The sequence below is a fragment of the Coregonus lavaretus genome (genome assembly GCF_964263955.1).
Source record: "Coregonus lavaretus genome assembly, chromosome: 20".
NCBI lineage: Eukaryota > Metazoa > Chordata > Actinopteri > Salmoniformes > Salmonidae > Coregonus > Coregonus lavaretus.
This window is the reverse complement of record NC_140007.1, coordinates 32,925,193-32,943,969: the sequence shown is the minus strand read 5'-3', so window position 1 is coordinate 32,943,969 and position 18,777 is coordinate 32,925,193. Positions and strand designations below refer to the sequence as shown.

Genomic DNA, 18,777 nt, shown 5'->3' with positions numbered 1-18,777 from the left:
AAATAATAATAGGAAAGATGTGATTATAATAGCCATGTCCTCAAGGAGACCAGTTGTTCAGTCACTACAGTATATCATGCTTAGATGATTTAGAGATCATCCAGAACAATATTTACAATACACAATCATATATAATCAAAGATACAGCAAAAATGATTAAATGTTATGATCAACCTAAAGTTAACTTCTGAATCCACTCATATTTATTCCTCCTTTATCTTCATTCTTCATACATTCAGCAGTACAAATCCCATGTTCAAAACAGTTCCTGTGGAGAGAAAATGATGAAAAAAATATTATTCAGAATTACTGTGTTGGGTTGATAGGAAAATATGATCAATGTGATCCAACTATTTTACAAGAAGTTGCTTCATCAAGATAGATTATACACAACCATGATAAATGGTTCATTTAGTCAGTCAGTGTACCTGCTCGAGGCGCCTCTCCTCATCCTCCTGATAATTGAGGACCAGCTCCTTTCTTTCTTGCTCTGTCTGCAAACCCATAGAGAGACACTTCAGTCACCCATGACACCACACACACGTCAATTGTGGTTAACACATTTCCTCTATCAATTTATTGTAACATGATCTGAACCAGTGATATAACCCCGGGCATTCTGTCTCTGGGTGTGTAACGAGAGAGAAAAGAGGGGAGAAACAGACAAACTTTTTTATGACCTGTGTTGACATTAGGTTTCAACGTGAAGTTCTGAAGTAAATGTTATAGCAGTTGTGCCAAGCTCTCTGGCATTTTGTTATATGTTTGTTCTGTTTACCCTCACTGCCCCAGATACATTCATGGAGGATTGGGACAGGATTTTCTTGGTTCTCTCGCGCTCAGAGGAGAGATGGTGGGGGTGAAGTGTTGATGCAGGCAGAACCAGGGGCTTATGGCCTGTCTGCTCCGTAGGCTGGAGGAGCCTGTGGGGGTTCACCCCGGGACGCTGTGACTTTGAAGGGTGTTAGTGTGGCCCACTGCAGGGGCCCACTGCTGACTCTAGCACTCTCTCGCTCTCCGAAATGTCTATCTATGTGAATGAAGTTTTTATATTATCTCAGAGGCAGTGAAAATAACAATAAACAATATCATTGGCATTTTGTTAAATGTTTGTTCTGTTTACCCTCACTGCTCCAGATACGTTCATGGAGGATTGGCTAACAGTAATAATACCTGCTCTTTGTTATCTTCTCTTCCTTTATGTAAACGGCTGTAAACTATTTGAACTGGACCTGGTCCCATAGATTAGATATCTAGGAATTGTTCTGTCTTTGTCTTTGACCAAATTGCAGACAAGATGTTGTTCAGATGTAGTCGGTGTAGAGGATTTGCATAGAATAACCTGTATCATTTACTTTCTTGTTACTCAATGAGGATCTGAGAAGTGATTCATGGTCATAGTGATTAAGGTGTAGGAGTAGGTGGGACCTGCCTTTTCAGGGCCTTCTGTGTTCCTCGACCTCTGCTGGGCACAGAGGATGGCGTCATGGACAGACAGGAAGAGGTGACCTCGGGGGACACTGCCCTCCTCAAACATCCCTCCCCCCTCCAGCTCCTCGTACACCTGTGCTGCAAACACACACCAGAAACCAACAAAGTAATACAAGGAGCGTAACTAGGGAGCTCAGGGACCTTGTATGCCCACTATGATACTATTTTGTTTTGTAGGGACAGACATGGGCTTTTGTGTTAATGGACTGAATCTTTCGCCCAACGTGATGGAACTCAAATGACCTTAAACATTCCTTTGCATCGGGAAGCCCAAGGCATTGCATATATGATTCAGCAGATGATGTGGCCCTCTGTAGCTCAATTGGTAGAGCATGGCACTTGTAACACCAGGGTAGTGGGTTCGATCCCCGGGACCACCCATACGTAAAAATGTATGCACACATGACTGTAAGTCACTTTGGATAAAAGCATCTGCTAAATGGCATATTATGAACAGGGAACCCTTTGTAATTGAATGCCCACCTGCACTATACCCTTTGATGGATCACCTCTTTATCTCAATAGGAAAAAGTGAGAAGGAAATGTACATGTACCTATTATGTTAATGCTGAGATGGGATTTTAACCGTTAACTGTATTCTCTTTCATCTTCTATGTGTCCTTAGTTTGCAGACAGTGACTCAGCTTTGGCTCCTGCAAATGAGATCCTGTTCCCATGACTACTATTGAAAGACACCTGGCCGTTCGATAGGTAACTGCGTCATGAAAACTAGATCTTACCTTGAACATTGGCCAAGTATAGCTTGATCCCCAGCATCTCATAGCTCGAGTACATCTGTATGACAAGTACATAACAGCACACATCAAACCTCAACCAACTCTATGACAAATGCCAGTGCATATCACTGTAAAAGTACAAATGCATCCTGCACTTTCAGACTTGTTAAAAAACTAAATAAAATTGAGGACTTATTGCTTATCGTCTATATCAGGGATGGGCAACTCTGATTGGGGTGGGGCCACAAAAAAACTGAACTCATCATGAGGGGCCGCAGTTGCATGAGGGTCTGCATACCCTCATCCATAACCCTCCCCACACACACACACATTGCGAGCTAAACATTTTAGTGGCACCCCCCCTTGACAGCGGAGATAAATGTTTAACGTTTTTTTAGTTAATTTCATGCAATTCTATACATTTTGCCATGGGGCAGAGAGAAGATTTTGCTATTATATAACTAATTTCCTGCAATTCTACACATTTTGCCATAGGATGGAGAGAAATGTTTGCAGTTTTTAATATGATATCTGAGTGAGACTGCTTAACAAAATCACTGGTGGTCCCCCGGCCGGTTATTCGACCATGATAACAAGTTTGGATAGCTGGCTGCTAAACTAACTTAGCAATCTAAAAAAGAATTGCGGACATGGGCTAATTGACTGACTATCAGTGACTGACATAACAAGAGAAAACCTGCTAATGCACAACCAAATGTTTAAATATTCTACTATTCTAACTTGAAACAAAAAAATATATAAGAATTGATACGATGGCCTTCAAAAGGGGGCATGCCTGGTCTATATGATGACACTGTTGTAGTATCACCCATCATCTCACTATTCATATACTGTAGCTAGCATAACAAATGGCCAAGGCATAACGGGGAACCAAATAAAGGAAATAAAGACCTTGGTGAGCACTTTGATTCCCATGAGGTCTATGAAGCAGACCCCTGCCAGGTCCAGGATGAGGGTGTGGAAGGGGGTGGGCTGAGAGTCCAGGGTGACAGGGGAGGAACTGGGCTGGTCTGGGTCAGGAGACTGCTCACCCAGCTCATTGTCACTACAGTGGAAGTTCACATAGCTGGTGGGTGATGGTGGCGGGTAAGGATTGTCGTCGCCTATGTCAAAGTCGTTCTGAAGCTCTAGCTGTGATATGGTCTAGACATGGGGGAAGGAAAGCCACAAAACAGTCAACTTAATCGAACCAAAGGCTAAATTACACTGGGATATGTATCTAGCTTCAACATAATTTCATCTCAAATGTACAGTATGTTTCACATAACACCTTCAAAACCCAAAAGGCTTGGTTATACGGTCTATTGGTGGTCAGATCAGATGCCTATGACCTTTGACCTACCCTGACCTGCGAAGCGGTGCCGTAAAGCGAGACATTTCTGCCATGGCGCACTTTCCTACAGCGCTCTCTCACCGCAGCTACTCCAGCGGTCCCAACACCACCGGCATGCAATTGCAAAAGCATTCGAGGGGATACAGCTGTTCACTAATTCAATGTGTTAAACACACAGAACCCACTGGGCACAGACGTCCATTCAACATCTATTCCACGTTGGTTCAACCAGTGTGCGCCCAGTGAGAAGTCTGTATGAAGGCTATATCCCACTTGGGAGCCAAGTCCAGCCAATCAGAATTAGTTTTCCCCCACAAAAGGGATTTATTACAGACAGAAATACTCCTCAGTTTCATCAGCTGTCCAGGTGGCTGGTCTCAGACGTTCCCGCAGGTGAAGAAGCCGGATGTGGAGGTCTTGGGTTGGCGTGGTTACACGTGGTCTGCGGTTGTGAGGCCTGTTGAACGTACTGCCAAATTCTCTAAAACGGCTTATGGTAGAGAAATTAACATTCAATTCTCTGGCAACAGCTCTGGTGGACATTCCTGCAGTCAGCATGCCAATTGCATGCTCCCTCAAAACTTGAGACATCTGTGGCATTGTGTTGTGTGACAAAACTGCACATTTTAGAGTGGCCTTGTATTGTCCCCAGCACAAGGTGCAACTGTGTAATGATCATGCCATTTAATCAGCTTCTTGATATGCCACACCTGTCAGGTGGATGGATTATCTTGACAAAGGAGAAATGCTCACTAACAGGAATGCAAACACATTTCTGCACAAAATTTGAGAGAAATAAGCTTTTTGTGTGTATGGAAAATTTCTGGGATCTTTTATTTCAGCTCATGAAACATGGGACCAACACTTTACATGTTGTGTTTATATCTTTGCTCAGTATAGTCATATTTACCCAAAATAAAATACACTAAAGCCCTGACCTGTGACCTCTCACCTGAGATCTCATGGTTACCAGAGAGCTGGGCTTCCTCTTCTTGGTCTCCTTGTTTTGCCTGTCTAATTCTTTCTGCTGTTTCTTCAAAAACGTATTCCTGGCCAGGAGAAGTTTACCTGGGTCCAATCCAGTCTATGCACAAACACACACCAGATGGTAAATGGTTCTAAACATAATTGATGGCAGAGTTAGAGACATGGCCATCCTATAGTCATCAAGGTACCTTTTTGATGACCTTTCGTCTGAATATCTCTGCATTGGCAAAATAGAGAGGGGAGCAGTAGTTCATTATTTTCACCCCTTCTACACATTTCACCTATAGAAATAGAAACATAAATGTATTCCATTGGATATATTTATATACATTCAACCTTGCTATGAAAGAAGACACAAACATAAATCCAAAGTAAATGGTGATGACACTACCTTGCTGTAGACCTTGGGATTTTTGTAAATATCTGTGTCCATGATCTGAGCCATCTCTGAACCATTTCGACTGTGGGGAACAAAATAAAATACATCTAATTTATTTCATAACAATTAAAAACATGAGCATATGAAATATACCAGTGACTTTTGTTACACAATCAATGTTGTTTTACTTACAACTGGGTCTGAAAAATAACCATGAGGATGGAGAAGCTAACGCCAATGGCAACTCCATAAGGCAAACTCAGGAAGAACGTGGCTAAAAATGACACAACCCACACACACTGAAAAAGATACAGGATAATTAGAGCAGTAGATTTGATAGTGTTTGAGTATCGACATCAGAGCTGACACTTAAACTGAGGGTTATAAGCATGTCCTGGTCATACAATGAGGAATGGATTTGACTCACACAGTCCGGTTTACTCTTCTTCCAGAGGTAATATGGGTCAGAGAGTTGCAGCAGGGTGTTCTTCAGGTTGACAGCTATCAGGGCTCCCAACACAGACTATAGGAATAAAAGGTGATCAACACTCAGTACCTTTTTACTTTTATGTTATTTGTACATCATAAACATATATGATGTAAGAAGAAACAAATACTTATTTTGATTTTCAACCCTCAGTGTTACTGTACATCAGCGATTCTAAACCAGGGGTTCTAAGACCCCTGAGAGGTCTAAGAGAGCTTTCAGGAGTTCCTCAATTTGAAAGTGCTTCAGTGGGCCCCGGAATAGAAAAGGTTGAGAACCTCTGCTGTACGTCAATGTTTCTATCTCTTTTGAATGCATTGAAATAAAGGTCCTCACCTTTGGTAGTGGTTTGAGGAAATGCCCCAAGGCCAGCATGGTGACCATGACCACCAGCATCACACACAGACTGGCAAACTGTGAAGAAGAAAGAACAGGATGGAGTCTTTATTGAGACAAGATGCCAATACTACACACTAACTGTTATGTCCTGAACAGAGCTCTGATGAAACTTGGAATGTTATTGTTGTTTTGTGTTTTTTGTGGCCCCCGGGAAGAGTAGCTGATGCTTCTGCAAAAGGGGGATCCTAATAAACAAATAAACAAATTGTCAGTCAATCAACTACAAAGGGAATTAACAAGTTCATTATTATTAAGTGAATTGTTAAACATAAAGGTAAGAGGTATGTTCAATGAATACTGTGTTGTCTTGTGCCGTGCAAAGTTTCTACATTGTCCAGCTTCAATGCTCCCAGTGTCTCAATGCTCCCTGTGTCTGACCTGTGATGTTCCCCCAGCATTGTCTACTGCCAGGGTGACAGACAGAGCACAGCAGATCACATGAATCTTGAAGAAAGACCCCAAGAAGTTACTGCAGCCCAGAGCCAACATCTCCTGCACAGAAACACACATCATTGTTTATAGTACACTATGATGAGTAATGGACACTATAGTCAGAAAGGTTAGACAGAGGGATTTGATGGGATTACATAAAAACATTGAATATGTTAAAGACACACTCCAGGCTCCTTTCACCTCATTTATCACCTGATTTACTTAACAAAAGGCATATCTCAATAGGTGGTCCAGGTATCCTCATGGCACAACAGGAAAAGTAAAAAAAATAGCTGGAGTGCGTCTTTAAAAAAAGAAGACAGATTTGACAATAATGTGGTGAAAAATAAACTTTGCTTCACATTTTCTTCCTTTCCCCTCATGCTTGTCCCCTATTCGTACCTGATTGGGATCCACATCGTAGCCATGCTTTGCTGCCAGTGTCCTGCCTATAGCCAGGTTGATCACATAGCCCATGATAGCCAGGGAGAAGGCTGAGCTCAGCATCCCTTCCCACTGACTCACTGCTGGGAGGATCGGAGCAGGAAATCTAGGAGAAGAGGTTGGGATTACAGAACCTACTTGTCAATGTGAGGAAAGACTGTAAAACAGTCATAATAGCGCACCATAACAGTAACCTTTTCTGGTAATATTCTGTGCCCCTTACCCTAGGGGAATCTTCCCCACTATGTCAATGTGATACTTATCAGGCAGGTCCAGGGGACCCGATATGGCTGTGGCCACCACCACCTGTGCAAAGGGAGGTTCTGGTTTAACCATTTATATTGGTCTTATAACTCCATAGCATAACATTGCATAGCATAGCATATGATGGTATAACATGGCATAGCATAGCATATGATGGTATAACATGGCATAGCATAGCATATGATGTTATAACATGGCATAGCATAACATAGCATAACCTAACATAGCATAACATAGCATAGCATAGCATAGCATAGCATAGCATAGCATAGTATAGCATAGGCTGGCATAACATGGCATTGCATAATATAGCATAGGATGCCATAACAGCATATCATAGTATAGCATAGGATGGCATAGCATAGCATAACATAGCATCATAGCATAACATATGCCGGTATAACATGGCATATTAATATGGAGGCGAAAGAAACGCCCACCTATTTAGGTGAGGTGCTGGCTAACGGAGTAGAACACTTGAAAAAGAAAAGGAGACCCGCACACTCTAGGAGCTCAGATGCAATAATTTAATAACCTAATAACCAACGTTTCGACAGACATGCTGTCTTCATCAGGTTATAACATGGCATAGCATAACATAGCATAGGATGGCATAACAGCATATCATAGTATAGCATAGGCTGACATAACATGGCATAGCATAATATAGCATTACATGGCATTGCATAACATAACATAGCATAAGAGGTACAAGTTAGAGTCCTCCATTACTCACAATGATGATCTCTATGGGGATTGGGAAAGGCAGCTTGGGGCGGTAGCGTGCACCCAGCTCCTTCACTGTTATAAGAACCACACTGCTGACCAGAGCAAAGACCAGCGAGGCTATGTTGGTGTTAGGCAGGCCATAAACGATATCTTTAAGCATCTGTGACAAAAAGGGACAAATAGTACTGTAGTTCTGCATGCAGATATGAAGAGCAAGGGTCATTTTTCAACAAATGAGGCTTACATTGATAGTGGCTAGTGGTCCACTGTAGGAAGGCACATTGATGCCAAATATGTACTTTAGTACAGAGATCAGGATCTGCAGTCCAGCTGCTGTCATGAACCCCCTGACGAAGGACTCGGACAGGTAGATGGCCACAAAGCCAAACTGCATCAAGCCCAGGCCCATCTGCTCAGACAGATTTTGTGCAACAGTTAATTCATTCACATTTAAGGTACAGTATGAGAGCTGAACACTTGCATTACCTCCAGAGACAATGCCTTAGCTTAGAATGCTGACACAGTTGTGGCACTCAGAATCACCGGGGTTCAAACCGCAGGTTGACATTTATTGGAATGACTCATGTACTGGAGGCAGCTCTGCAGAGTAGTCACTATCTGGCACAGCCACAAAGCCATAAAATCTGATTTTAAACCTAACCCTAACCTTAACCCTAACCTTAACCCCACCGCTAACCCTAATGCCTAACCCGACTTTGCAGCTGGCCCATCTAGCCGAAATCGGTCAGTTATGCCTCCAGAGCAAGATTCTTGACAATCTGCGTTCTGTCACATATACTGTACAATGGTAAACTTGGCTTCTCTGTGGCCTCCAGTACCTGTATGATAGCAGTGAGGCAGGCCAGCGTCCCAGAGATGCCCAGTCGAACCTCGTTCATCCTGTCCTCATCCATCACTGTGGCATTAAGGGTGGCATTGAAGTGGCTGAAGTCAGACTCAGGGGCCAGCTTCAGGCACTCCATGCCCACCATGATGCTGAGCACAGCAAAGGTACCTGGATGGAGAGAACACTCAATCACACTTTAAGAAGAGGAATCCTATGTCCAATGCATAAAAAAACCACCTACCCAAGGACACTTCACTTGGTGACTATTCAAGCTTCAGCGTGTCTGGGTACAATTACATCCTATAACCCAGCAGTTCCCAAACTGATTACCAGAGCCCATACTATAATCTACATTCAGTTAAATGTTTGAAGCAGAGAGGTTTTAATAATCAATTATTTAGTCTGGGTTAGTTTTTTCACATCTCAACCCTTATTGTGGTGGCGACTCAACAGACCCCTCAATTGGTGGGTCAAGAAGCACAAAGTTTGGGAACCCCTGCTATAACCTACAGTACCTTGTTAAAGTATTCATCTCCCTTGGCGTTTTCCTATTCTGTTGCATTTGTATTTCATGTAATGGACATACACAAAATAGTCCAAATTGGTGAAGTGAAATTAAAAAAATAACTTGTTTCAAAAAACTCTAAAAAATAAATAACGGAAAATTGGTGCGTGCATATGTATTCACCCCCTTTGCTATGAAGCCCCTAAATAAGATCTGGTTCAACCAATTACCTTCAGAAGTCACATAATTAGTTAAATAAAGTCTACCTGTGTGCAATCTAAGTGTCACATGATCTGTCACATGATCTCAGTATGTATACACCTGTTCTGAAAGGCCCCAGAGTCTGCAACACCACTAAGCAAGGGGCACCACCAATCAAGCGGCACCATGAAGACCAATGAGCTTGTTTGGTGTTCGCCAAATGGCATGTGGGAGATTCCCCAAACATATGGAAGAAGGTACTCTGGTCAGATTAGTCTAAAATTGACCTTTTTGGCCATCAAGGAAAACGCTATGTCTGGCGCAAACCCAACACCTCTCATCTCCCCGAGAACACCATCCCCACAGTGAAGCATGGTGGTGGCAGCATCATGCGGTGGGGATGTTTTTCATCGTCATGGAATGACCTAGTCAAAGCCCAGACCTCAATCCAATTGAGAATCTGTGGTATGACTTAAAGATTGCTGTACACCAGTGGAACCCATCCAACTTGAAGGAGCTGGAGCAGTTTTGCCTTGAAGAATGGGCAAAAATCCCAGTGGCTAGATGTGCCAAGCTTATAGAGATATACCCCCAAGAGACTTGCAGCTGTAATTGCTGCAAAAGGTGGCTCTACAAAGTATTGACTTTGGGGGGGTGAATAGTTATGCACGCTCAAGTTTTCTGTTTTTTTTTCTTATTTCTTGTTTGTTTCACAAAAAAAATTATTTTGCATCTTCAAAGTGGTAGGCATGTTGTGTAAATCAAATGATACAAACCCCCCAAAAATCAATTTTAATTCCAGGTTGTAAGGCAACTAAATAGGAAAAATGCAAGGGGGGTTGAATACTTTCGCAAGCCACTGTATGCCTTTGATTATGGTAAACTTACCTGGGACCATTTGGTGAGCAGTGCCCATGAAGAAGTAGGGGATGAGAGGGAAGAAGGAGGAGTAGAGGCCATTGACAGGGGGTAGGTCAGCCAGCAGGGCAAAGGCCATGCCTGTAAAGAATAGAAAATCACTCATCAACAATTGAACAACCATAATCTAGGAAAATATAATTTCTGATCATTAACTGTAATATTAATGTTGAGACCTTATTAAAAATGCAATGATTCACTATGAAACTGTATTAGAAAATATTTCTGTTTAGAGATTTATCTTAAAGAGAGGCTGACCTCAAAAACCAACTTCTCTGGTTGAAAACAGCCTATGTGGCATCAATATTAGTCAAAAACATTTATTCTAGTGCCAACATTGACTACAGTATAAATAGGATAATTTTGATCATGTAGTCATTATCGTCCAAAACTGAGATTCGTTGGTGCGTTCAAGACAACTGGGAACTCAGAAAAAGAAAAGAGCTCAGACTGGGGAAAATCATGACGTCAGTGATCTTCAGATTGGAGAAGTCGGAGCTCTGGGATGATGCACGAGTTTCCGACTTGCAATTCCAAGTTGGATGACCGTTCAAAACGATTTCTCCCAGTCGGAGCTCGTTTTCTTCAGAGTTCCCAATTGTCTTGAACGCACTGAAGTCGGAGGTCAGAGATTTCCTAGTTCTGAGTTGTCTTGAACCATCATACAACTGAGGTTGCCACAGCTTACCTGATGGTTGGGTTGTGATTTTAAGCCTGCCCACATGGGACCACTGCCTGGCACAGTCTAATCACGCCTGGCACTGCAAGGCAGTAATCAAATTATCAGTAGCACAGCTGCCTGGAGTGCTGCAGTGCACGCTATCCAATCGCTCACCAGAATCAACCTACAACCCGCCCATTCATTTACAGACTGACAAACTAACCATTAAAACGCAGCGCCTCAGACTTATTTAGACAACAATTATATACAACACATTGTCGCAAATGTTATGTTGAAGGAACGAGAGTTGTTTTTTACAAACGGCTTGGGGTTTTCGAAATCAAACATCACACGATGGTCACGACTTGACAAAAGTGATCCACTCGAATGAGCCCAATGAGTACCGAAAAAGCCCAGGCGGAATCGGTAAGTTCAGCCCCTCTTTAATGTTAAAGGCACAGAACTTGAATGGTAGAACACCAGAGGGAGTAGAATGACAGACCTTGGGGAACCTGAATGGTACCTGCGCTGACCCCACTGATGACATCACAGAGGAGGTTCTCCTTCACCTTGTACTTGGGCAGCCAGCTTAGGATAGGCAGGTGTCTGAACAGCAGGGACTTGAGTCGAGACCCAGAGCACCTAATGATGTGCATAAACATGCATGTCTGGTTAGAACAGTCTCCCTATGGCCTCATAACATGGCTCCTCTTCCTTTGGTATAGCACTAACCCAAGAACCACATCACAGAAATCTCGACAGGAACATATTGGTTTAAAATGTAAATGTAAATAAAAGTACTAAGGTTTTGTTAGATAAACTTCATTGACTCATGAAAGAGATAAACATTTGTGGGCTTTGATTGTTAGCAGAATGTAAATACTATACCTGAAGCATTTCTTCACTTTCTGTCCAATGGGGAAGGTCCGTTTCTTCATGTCAAACTTCCTATCGAAGTCTGGGAGCGAGTAGGCCGGCCTGTTGATCACATAGGGTGGGCAGTCTTTTTGCATGGCTTCAGCCAATCAGAGGACAGTTAGACAGGTATGATGGTGTCATTAAAGCAGCATTGAGGCATTTGAATAAGAGATTGTATTACATTGATAACATTGCATGACAACATTACGCAAAGGCTAGCCTGGTCCCAGATCTGTTTGTGCTCTTGCCAACTCAATTACTGTTATTGTCAAGCCAAACAACATTTCTTTAGAATGACAATTCTACAAGGAGTTGGTAAGAGAGGAGAAACAAACTGGTACCCTGGCTACTCAAAGCGCATTCACACAGCAAAAACTTGTTTCAGGTGGCTTAGTTGTTGGCATCCATAAACTAAGGAGGTCTATATATATTGTAATATTCCAAGCAATTAGAATACATTGGAGGTAGTGGGTAGAAACATGTAACATGAATATGTAACAAATTCCTAACACCAAAAATAGTAGTAATTTGCACATGTTACGGTCCGGCACTGTTGGTCCTGTCCCCGCTTGTTTTCCTTTTCCTTTTTTCCCTGTGTGTGTTGTCTGTGTCTGTCTCCCCCTGCTGTGCAGCCCAGTCAGAGGATCTAGGTCAGGGGGCGTGGCCATTCTCTCTCATGCTCAGTTACATCCAGCTGCAGCTCATTGTCACCAATCAACCAGCAGTTATCTACCCGGGCTGGACACCTCTCCAGCGCCAGTTCGTTCCTACACCACCTGTGGTAACTTGGCTCCGTACAGCAATCTCAGTTTAGTTGTTACCCTCTCAGCATTATAGTTGTCTCTGCCACGTTTGTAACCTGTCTCTCTTTCGACCAGATCCCGTCTGTTCCTGCTGCCTGCCTGCCTGCCACTCCCACGCCGCAACCTGCTCATCTGTTGTCTGATATCCTCGTCATCCAGCTCTCAGTGCTACTGGCTCTCCACCCCACTCAGCTCCTACCCCGGTCTGAAGCTGCTCCACCCTGAACTGTTTCTCTCTGCCAAAACACGCTGAATAAACAACATCTTAATTCACCCTCTTTGTCCGTGTGTCCGTCTCTGCGCCTGAGTCCCCCACCCAGCCTAACAGCACAGTTATTTCCTGAGTATAAACCTCTGCTGTTCTGCTGGGTTCCTAATCTAACCTCCTGTGCCAGTGTGCCTGAACAAAGCTGGATAACCAATCACACAAAATACAGGCACATGGTCAGTCAAACATCAGCCCGTCTCACCTTACAATGACTATGTTAATACTGAAATAATACTGTACCAAAACACTGGGAGAATGAGTGGCATCATTGACATTTCAAAATTAAAGATGATTTTTTACAGACCATAAAGATTACATTTTTCAGTAATGCAAGTAAATAGAGAATATTTTGAGATCTGAATGCTCACATTTCATACGTGTCAGAGGCCACAGAGAGAAACAATCATGTGTGCCAGAGTCAGAATACAAAAAAAATTTCTGAGAGTTTATAAGACAAAAGACCAACAGCAACTGTCTTAGGACATGAGATGCTTTACATCATGCTAACCATTTCACCAAACTCTGAAACAACAATAATTTATTTAAACAGAGTAAAGTGACCAACAATTTAAAAACAAAGATAATATAATGTACTGTACCTTACAGCTGGAATGAACTATGATGTGACGGTAATCCAGTTTCCCAGTAGGGTTAATTATTGGTTTTATACTGGAGCTTTGGTGACACCTTCTCCATGGGAGGAGCCATACATGGCAAACTATGGCTTAGCTTAGCTTTAGAGGGCATCACGTTTGGTTAGGAATAGTTCATTTGTGGAAGTATGATATGAATAGGGCAATTCAAACTGCAATTCATGATCTGTCTGAATAATAAGAAACAGCATAATCACATCAACATTTATTAAAATAAAATGTATATCTGAAATACATCTTGTGAATAAAGAAACTCATACCAAACAAAACAAACAAATTACTTCTTTAAAATATTCCCCTCCCTCTCACCAACAGCCTCACTCGCTTTCTCTCATCAAAAACACACCATTCACACAACTGAAGACATTTCGGTAACGATTTCTTTGACTATATATATATTGAGAATTCATTACACATCTATAATAATTTCATGAACGTGTTATAACAGGTCCCAACCGCATTATTAAAGGTAAATTAAATATATCCATAGCATGTAATATTGCAGATAGATTGTGGATTCCATCAATGTAAAAATGTCCAATCCCCCATACATTTTTTGTAAATATACAAAGTTTTAGAACACCTACTCATTCAAGGGTTTTTCTTTATTTTTACAATTTTCTACATTGTTTCAAAGTTCTTGAAATGTTCCGTATTGACTGACCTTCATGTCTTAAAGTAATGATGGACTGTCATTTCTCTTTGCTTATTTGAGCTGTTCTTCACATAATATGGACTTGGTCTTTTACCAAATAGGGCTATCTTCTGTATACCACCCCTACCTTGTCACAACACAACTGATTGGCTCAAACGCATTAAGAAGGAAAGAAATTCCACAAATTAACTTTTAACAAGGCACACCTGTTAATTGAAATGCATTCCAGGTGACTACCTCATGAAGCTGGTTGAGAGAATGCCAAGAGTGTGCAAAGCTGTCATCAAGGCAAAGGGTGGCTACTTTGAAGAATTTAAAATATAAAATATATTTTGATTTGTTTAACACTTTTTGGGTTACTACATGATTCCATATTTGTTATTTCACAGTTTTGATGTCTTCATGATTATTCTATAATGTAGAAAATAGTTTTAAAAAATAAAGAAAAACCCTTGAATGAGTTGGTGTGTCCAAACTTTTGACTGGTACTGTAACTATAGAATATATTTTATTGTATTATTATTTTCCCCAAACCCTGCCACGCCTCCCCTAATTGGAGTAAACTAATGGACAACAAATCTTAGGCTTCTACTTCCAGCTTATACATACTATATACATTTTACGGACACAGTATAGTTTACAATAGTTATATTTTGTTTGTTTTTAGTCCCATCCTTCAGCTCCACTCAACCCCTCCTATCTATCTCTGAACACCATCAAGTTTTGATTTCTATTTGCCATATATTTTTCAACTGTGCTGTGATGTTTCACAAAATGTCTGAACCTTTCTATTCTTACTGCCATACCAGTGTTAGTGAATATGCCAAAAGGCCAAACCACATTTTGAAAATGATGCTGATATTTAGCCTTTACCAGCCCCATTTACCCCATCGGCCAGTGACCTTCTTCTTCTTCTTCTCACTGAGGTCAGTGGTGCATGAAGATCCCCATAGGGTTGAATCCTCAAGGTACATTTTACGGATCAAATCTTTCCTCTCATTAACAGCCCTCCTCCACATCGCAATTAAATTGGTCTTACTGGTCTATAACGCATACATGAAGGGTCTATGTATGAATTCAATGCAGTCAATGTGAAGTAATTTCAATTTTCCGATTCAAAAAGCATTTATAGTAAGCACTTCATGGTAATTAACTGTGCAGTTTACCACTGATCTAACACCAACATTAAAGGTCTATGTTGGGCTATGAATCAACACAAAACGTGGTTTGGTCTATTGGCATATTCCCCAACACTGGTATGGGAGAAGCTCACGTTTGAGAACAGCCATAATGATGACACTACACTGTATTTTTAAGGTAAATATGAGCTCTTGCATAGAATGACATGATTGCACTATAGATGTGCTATGAATATATTTCATTAACCTTTAATAATGCAGTTGGGACCTGTTATAACAATTCATAAAATGATTATAGATGTGTAATGAATGCGTTATACATATATAGTCAAAGTAACTCGTTATCCTACAGGTAAATATATTAGATCTTTAATATGATGAAACAAAACAACGTGAATATATGACAACATATGGAGATAGAAACGTAGAGAAAAGGTAGCCCCGTCAGATCAGGAGTTCCATACACCAGTGTATTAGTGTGCATTATATCCATCCTCAGCCTCTATTGCAATTTCTCTTTAAAAACAGATGGCAGTGGAGTGCAATTGAATCAATAGCATCATTTAAAGTGCATTAATATGTATCACATCAAACATGTATTGGTGTGTTGTTTCCTAAAAGAGAATAACACATATTCAAAATCATATGACAATCCATTATCCAGACAGAGATAGCAATGACTGGGCAAATAATCCTGCTCCCCCAAGTGGCGAAAGGAGAAACAGTAGAGAAATCACATAAACAACAGTGACAGAGCCTTTTTGTATGGGCATATTTGGACACTTACTCATTAGATGTGACATTGCATCAATAAATTTCAATCTGAAGCTTAAAATACAATTCTTAAAAATGGTGGCCTTTTGGACAGCTTCAACCCAAACCCTCAGAGACAGACCTTCCACAGCCTAGATGGTCCAGTCCTGATCCCTAATTAAGCCACTCTACAAATAGGCTTGTGTAAATCTTTCCTTAGAAAACATAAGCCTCTGCTGTCTGCCATTACAGATAAGATGTAGCCTAGTTCCCCTCAGAAGGAGTTTTCCCAAGTGACTATGGCTACTCACTCCAATAAAATGGCTGAGCTGTTACTGTATGTGTAGTAGCGGGGGTTTGAGGACAATTTAAAGCTTGTCCGGAGTGTGTAACTATAATAAATGAAAGTCAAAAGAAGTCTTATCCAGCAACTCCAGCTTCTCAGTGCTCTGTTTGGTCCAAAACTATTTTTCACCAACTCTTTTGCCGCCGGTTGGTTCCCGATTTTCCCAAGATATTCTACCAAGTGTATGAAGGGTAACATGGAGGGTATAATCAGAAGTCACTGAGGATGCTGATGTCAGCAAACTCTTGGCGGTATCTGTGTGAGTACAGGGCCAGGAGGAAGGCCCATTTGAGAGTCAGGAAGCTCCAAACACACGACAGGTACAGGCTCCCCGGGTCAGTCGGAGCTACAGGACGGGAGAGAAAACCTGTCAAAACATTTCTCTACACAGTACAAATTCTCCTAACCATACACACATGCAGTATAGAGCACTGGCATGCAAATAATGAATCTAAATGAGGAAGAGAGACAGAATGCAGGTATTAAATTATAATAATCATAATTTGGTGGGTGCTTATATTTGTCCTGTTTCACACATGTACAAGTGTGTATTATACGTATGTGTGAATTGGAAATGTGTTTTTTTGCATATCCCAACTCCCCCTGAGACACCCTCAGAGAGTGGGGTCACAGCCAGGGTCAGACATTATCAGGATGCTGGTAGTAAAAGATTGGATTATTATTATAAACAACATATATGAACTGTTCTGCATCAGGACAAATTATCGTTCTTCAGTGAGGAAATATTCCAAAAGGTTAATTCACTGGGTAACACTTTACATTAAGGTAAATAATAAACATATAATATAGCTATCACATTTAAAATGTGTGACATGATCCTGTTAGGGTTATAAGAGAGTATGAGCCAAAGAGAGAAAGACTCACATTGCTTCTGTGTGATGGCAAGGGTGAGGAAGGTAGTGAAGGCCACCACAGCTAGTATGGAGAAGAGACCTCCAACGAAGATGAAGAACTTGAGTCCCTTCAGCCATGTGCGCCAGTAGTCCTGCAGGTACATGACGTGGGTGACAAGGGACCAGAATGCCAGCACTCCTGTGGGGGGGAAGAAACGTGGAATACCTCATCATACTCTCCAGAAAGGCAGGCATACTGTGAGACCTCATCATGACTGAACTAGGGCATAGTCACAGTGTGCTAAGTTAGGGAGCACCATCACAGAAAAAGCCATTGGTGAACCAGATGTGAGGGGTCCTTGCTCTAATAAAGGTTGTGATGCAAAATATGATGCAAACAGTTAGCCTATTCAGCCTATTCAATTCACACACTAGTTCAAAAGTTGTACGCAAGTATTAGTTAATCAGGGCAGATCTTTGAGCAATGTTTTTGCTACAGTTAAGTATTACACAAAAACAAAATTTTACAGAAACCATGAGAAATATCAAACAGGCTCATGCCAATCATCTGTACTAGCTGAGTGATTTGTATGCACTGACATAGTAGTGGAGGACATTGACAATGCTATTCAACATTGTGGTGAAATTCACATTTAACTACAAGTCCGTCGTCCTATGTTGTTGTGCTGGTGTCATGCCGCTACTGTACCTGACAATCCGCCCATTGCCGCTGTCCATGGTTGTTTGTATGCTATGTTCCAGACCAAAAAAGCTGAAAATCCAACCAGCATTCCAAAGGTAGCATATCCTATACTGACGTATGTTCTACTCTTCCCCATTAACACAGATATGACAATAGCTCTAGGTTGAAAGGTTGAAAAAAAGCTTCTGTAGACGGTCAATAAAAAGGCATAACATGTAGCCTGACAGCTTATAGATCGACACAGTTTACCACATACTAAAATAACTAGGCAGGCCTATGCAACATCAGTCCTGGCTGGTTGCTGTATCCTTAATTCACACGAATTGACTATAAAACAGATTTCAACAACCCCGGATGAACCATCGCTGATTGATACAAACGAATTGATTATCGAACGAAGACAACGCTCCCTACAATTGTAACAAAAACGAAAACCGATTTTAAAAAAAGCAGCCTAAGTGTCAACAAAATAACGATTGTTTATCCCACCCGCCCAGGAATGATCAAGATTGTGTGTTATCTACAAGAACCAACGCTACAGTTTTTCCGTCTTCAGCCAAGAGGCGAGTCAAATTAATTTTAGCCTACTGAGCTTTCTCAAGCAAGCTGTCTTGTATGTTTGGATATTGGGAAACATCCATCATGTAATGTAACCAGACAAAGTTTTTGTCACAGAAATACCTACAAGAAAAGGAAATAAATGGATAAATATGAGATGTTAACTATCTAGCAAGCAATTGAAAGATCTTTGTTCTGAGGAAACCCCCACAAGACAGACCTAAACAGTGCCTCCTGCGGCCCAGAGTTAAACTGTTAATACTAGGCTATTATAAAAAACACAAGGATATTG

At 41.4% G+C, this 18,777-nt stretch overlaps 2 protein-coding genes and 1 long non-coding RNA gene across 3 annotated transcripts; 1 reads left to right on the top strand and 2 right to left on the bottom strand.

Moving 5' to 3' along the window:
• Positions 1-256: 256 nt before the first annotated feature.
• LOC311148128 (solute carrier family 26 member 9-like) lies at positions 257-11,848 on the bottom strand (the record flags this gene model as incomplete). The annotated part of the gene is made up of 20 exons (XM_084185026.1): positions 257-268; positions 429-494; positions 1,433-1,569; positions 2,232-2,286; positions 3,141-3,392; positions 4,535-4,666; positions 4,758-4,850; positions 4,961-5,030; positions 5,141-5,247; positions 5,376-5,471; positions 5,772-5,849; positions 6,213-6,326; positions 6,669-6,816; positions 6,934-7,016; positions 7,711-7,863; positions 7,948-8,112; positions 8,543-8,718; positions 10,145-10,255; positions 11,338-11,477; positions 11,724-11,848. 20 exons carry the CDS (start codon positions 11,846-11,848, stop codon positions 257-259), a joined length of 2,313 nt encoding a protein of 770 aa, XP_084041152.1.
• Positions 11,849-12,367: 519 nt separating this feature from the next.
• Positions 12,368-12,829, top strand: LOC311147442. Its single transcript, XR_014614791.1, has 2 exons — positions 12,368-12,534; positions 12,632-12,829. It is a non-coding gene; the product is annotated as an uncharacterized lncRNA (long non-coding RNA).
• Positions 12,830-15,624: 2,795 nt separating this feature from the next.
• Positions 15,625-18,429, bottom strand: LOC311147425 (heme transporter hrg1-B-like). Its single transcript, XM_084184128.1, has 3 exons — positions 17,934-18,429; positions 17,256-17,423; positions 15,625-16,716 (listed from the first exon to the last, which is right to left on the bottom strand). Exons 1-3 carry the CDS (start codon positions 18,061-18,063, stop codon positions 16,580-16,582), a joined length of 435 nt encoding a protein of 144 aa, XP_084040254.1. The 5' UTR covers positions 18,064-18,429; the 3' UTR covers positions 15,625-16,579.
• Positions 18,430-18,777: the final 348 nt, after the last annotated feature.

Excerpts from the sequence above, each read along its gene's own strand:
- LOC311147425 (XM_084184128.1), bottom strand. The coding sequence starts at position 18,063 with ATGGGGAAGAGTAGAACATACGTCAGTATAGGATATGCTACCTTTGGA. Across the intron at positions 17,424-17,933 it reads GGCAATGGGCGGATTGTCAG|GAGTGCTGGCATTCTGGTCC; the intron begins GTACAGTAGCGG and ends TCCCCCCCACAG. Across the intron at positions 16,717-17,255 it reads TGCCATCACACAGAAGCAAT|CTCCGACTGACCCGGGGAGC; the intron begins GTGAGTCTTTCT and ends CCCGTCCTGTAG.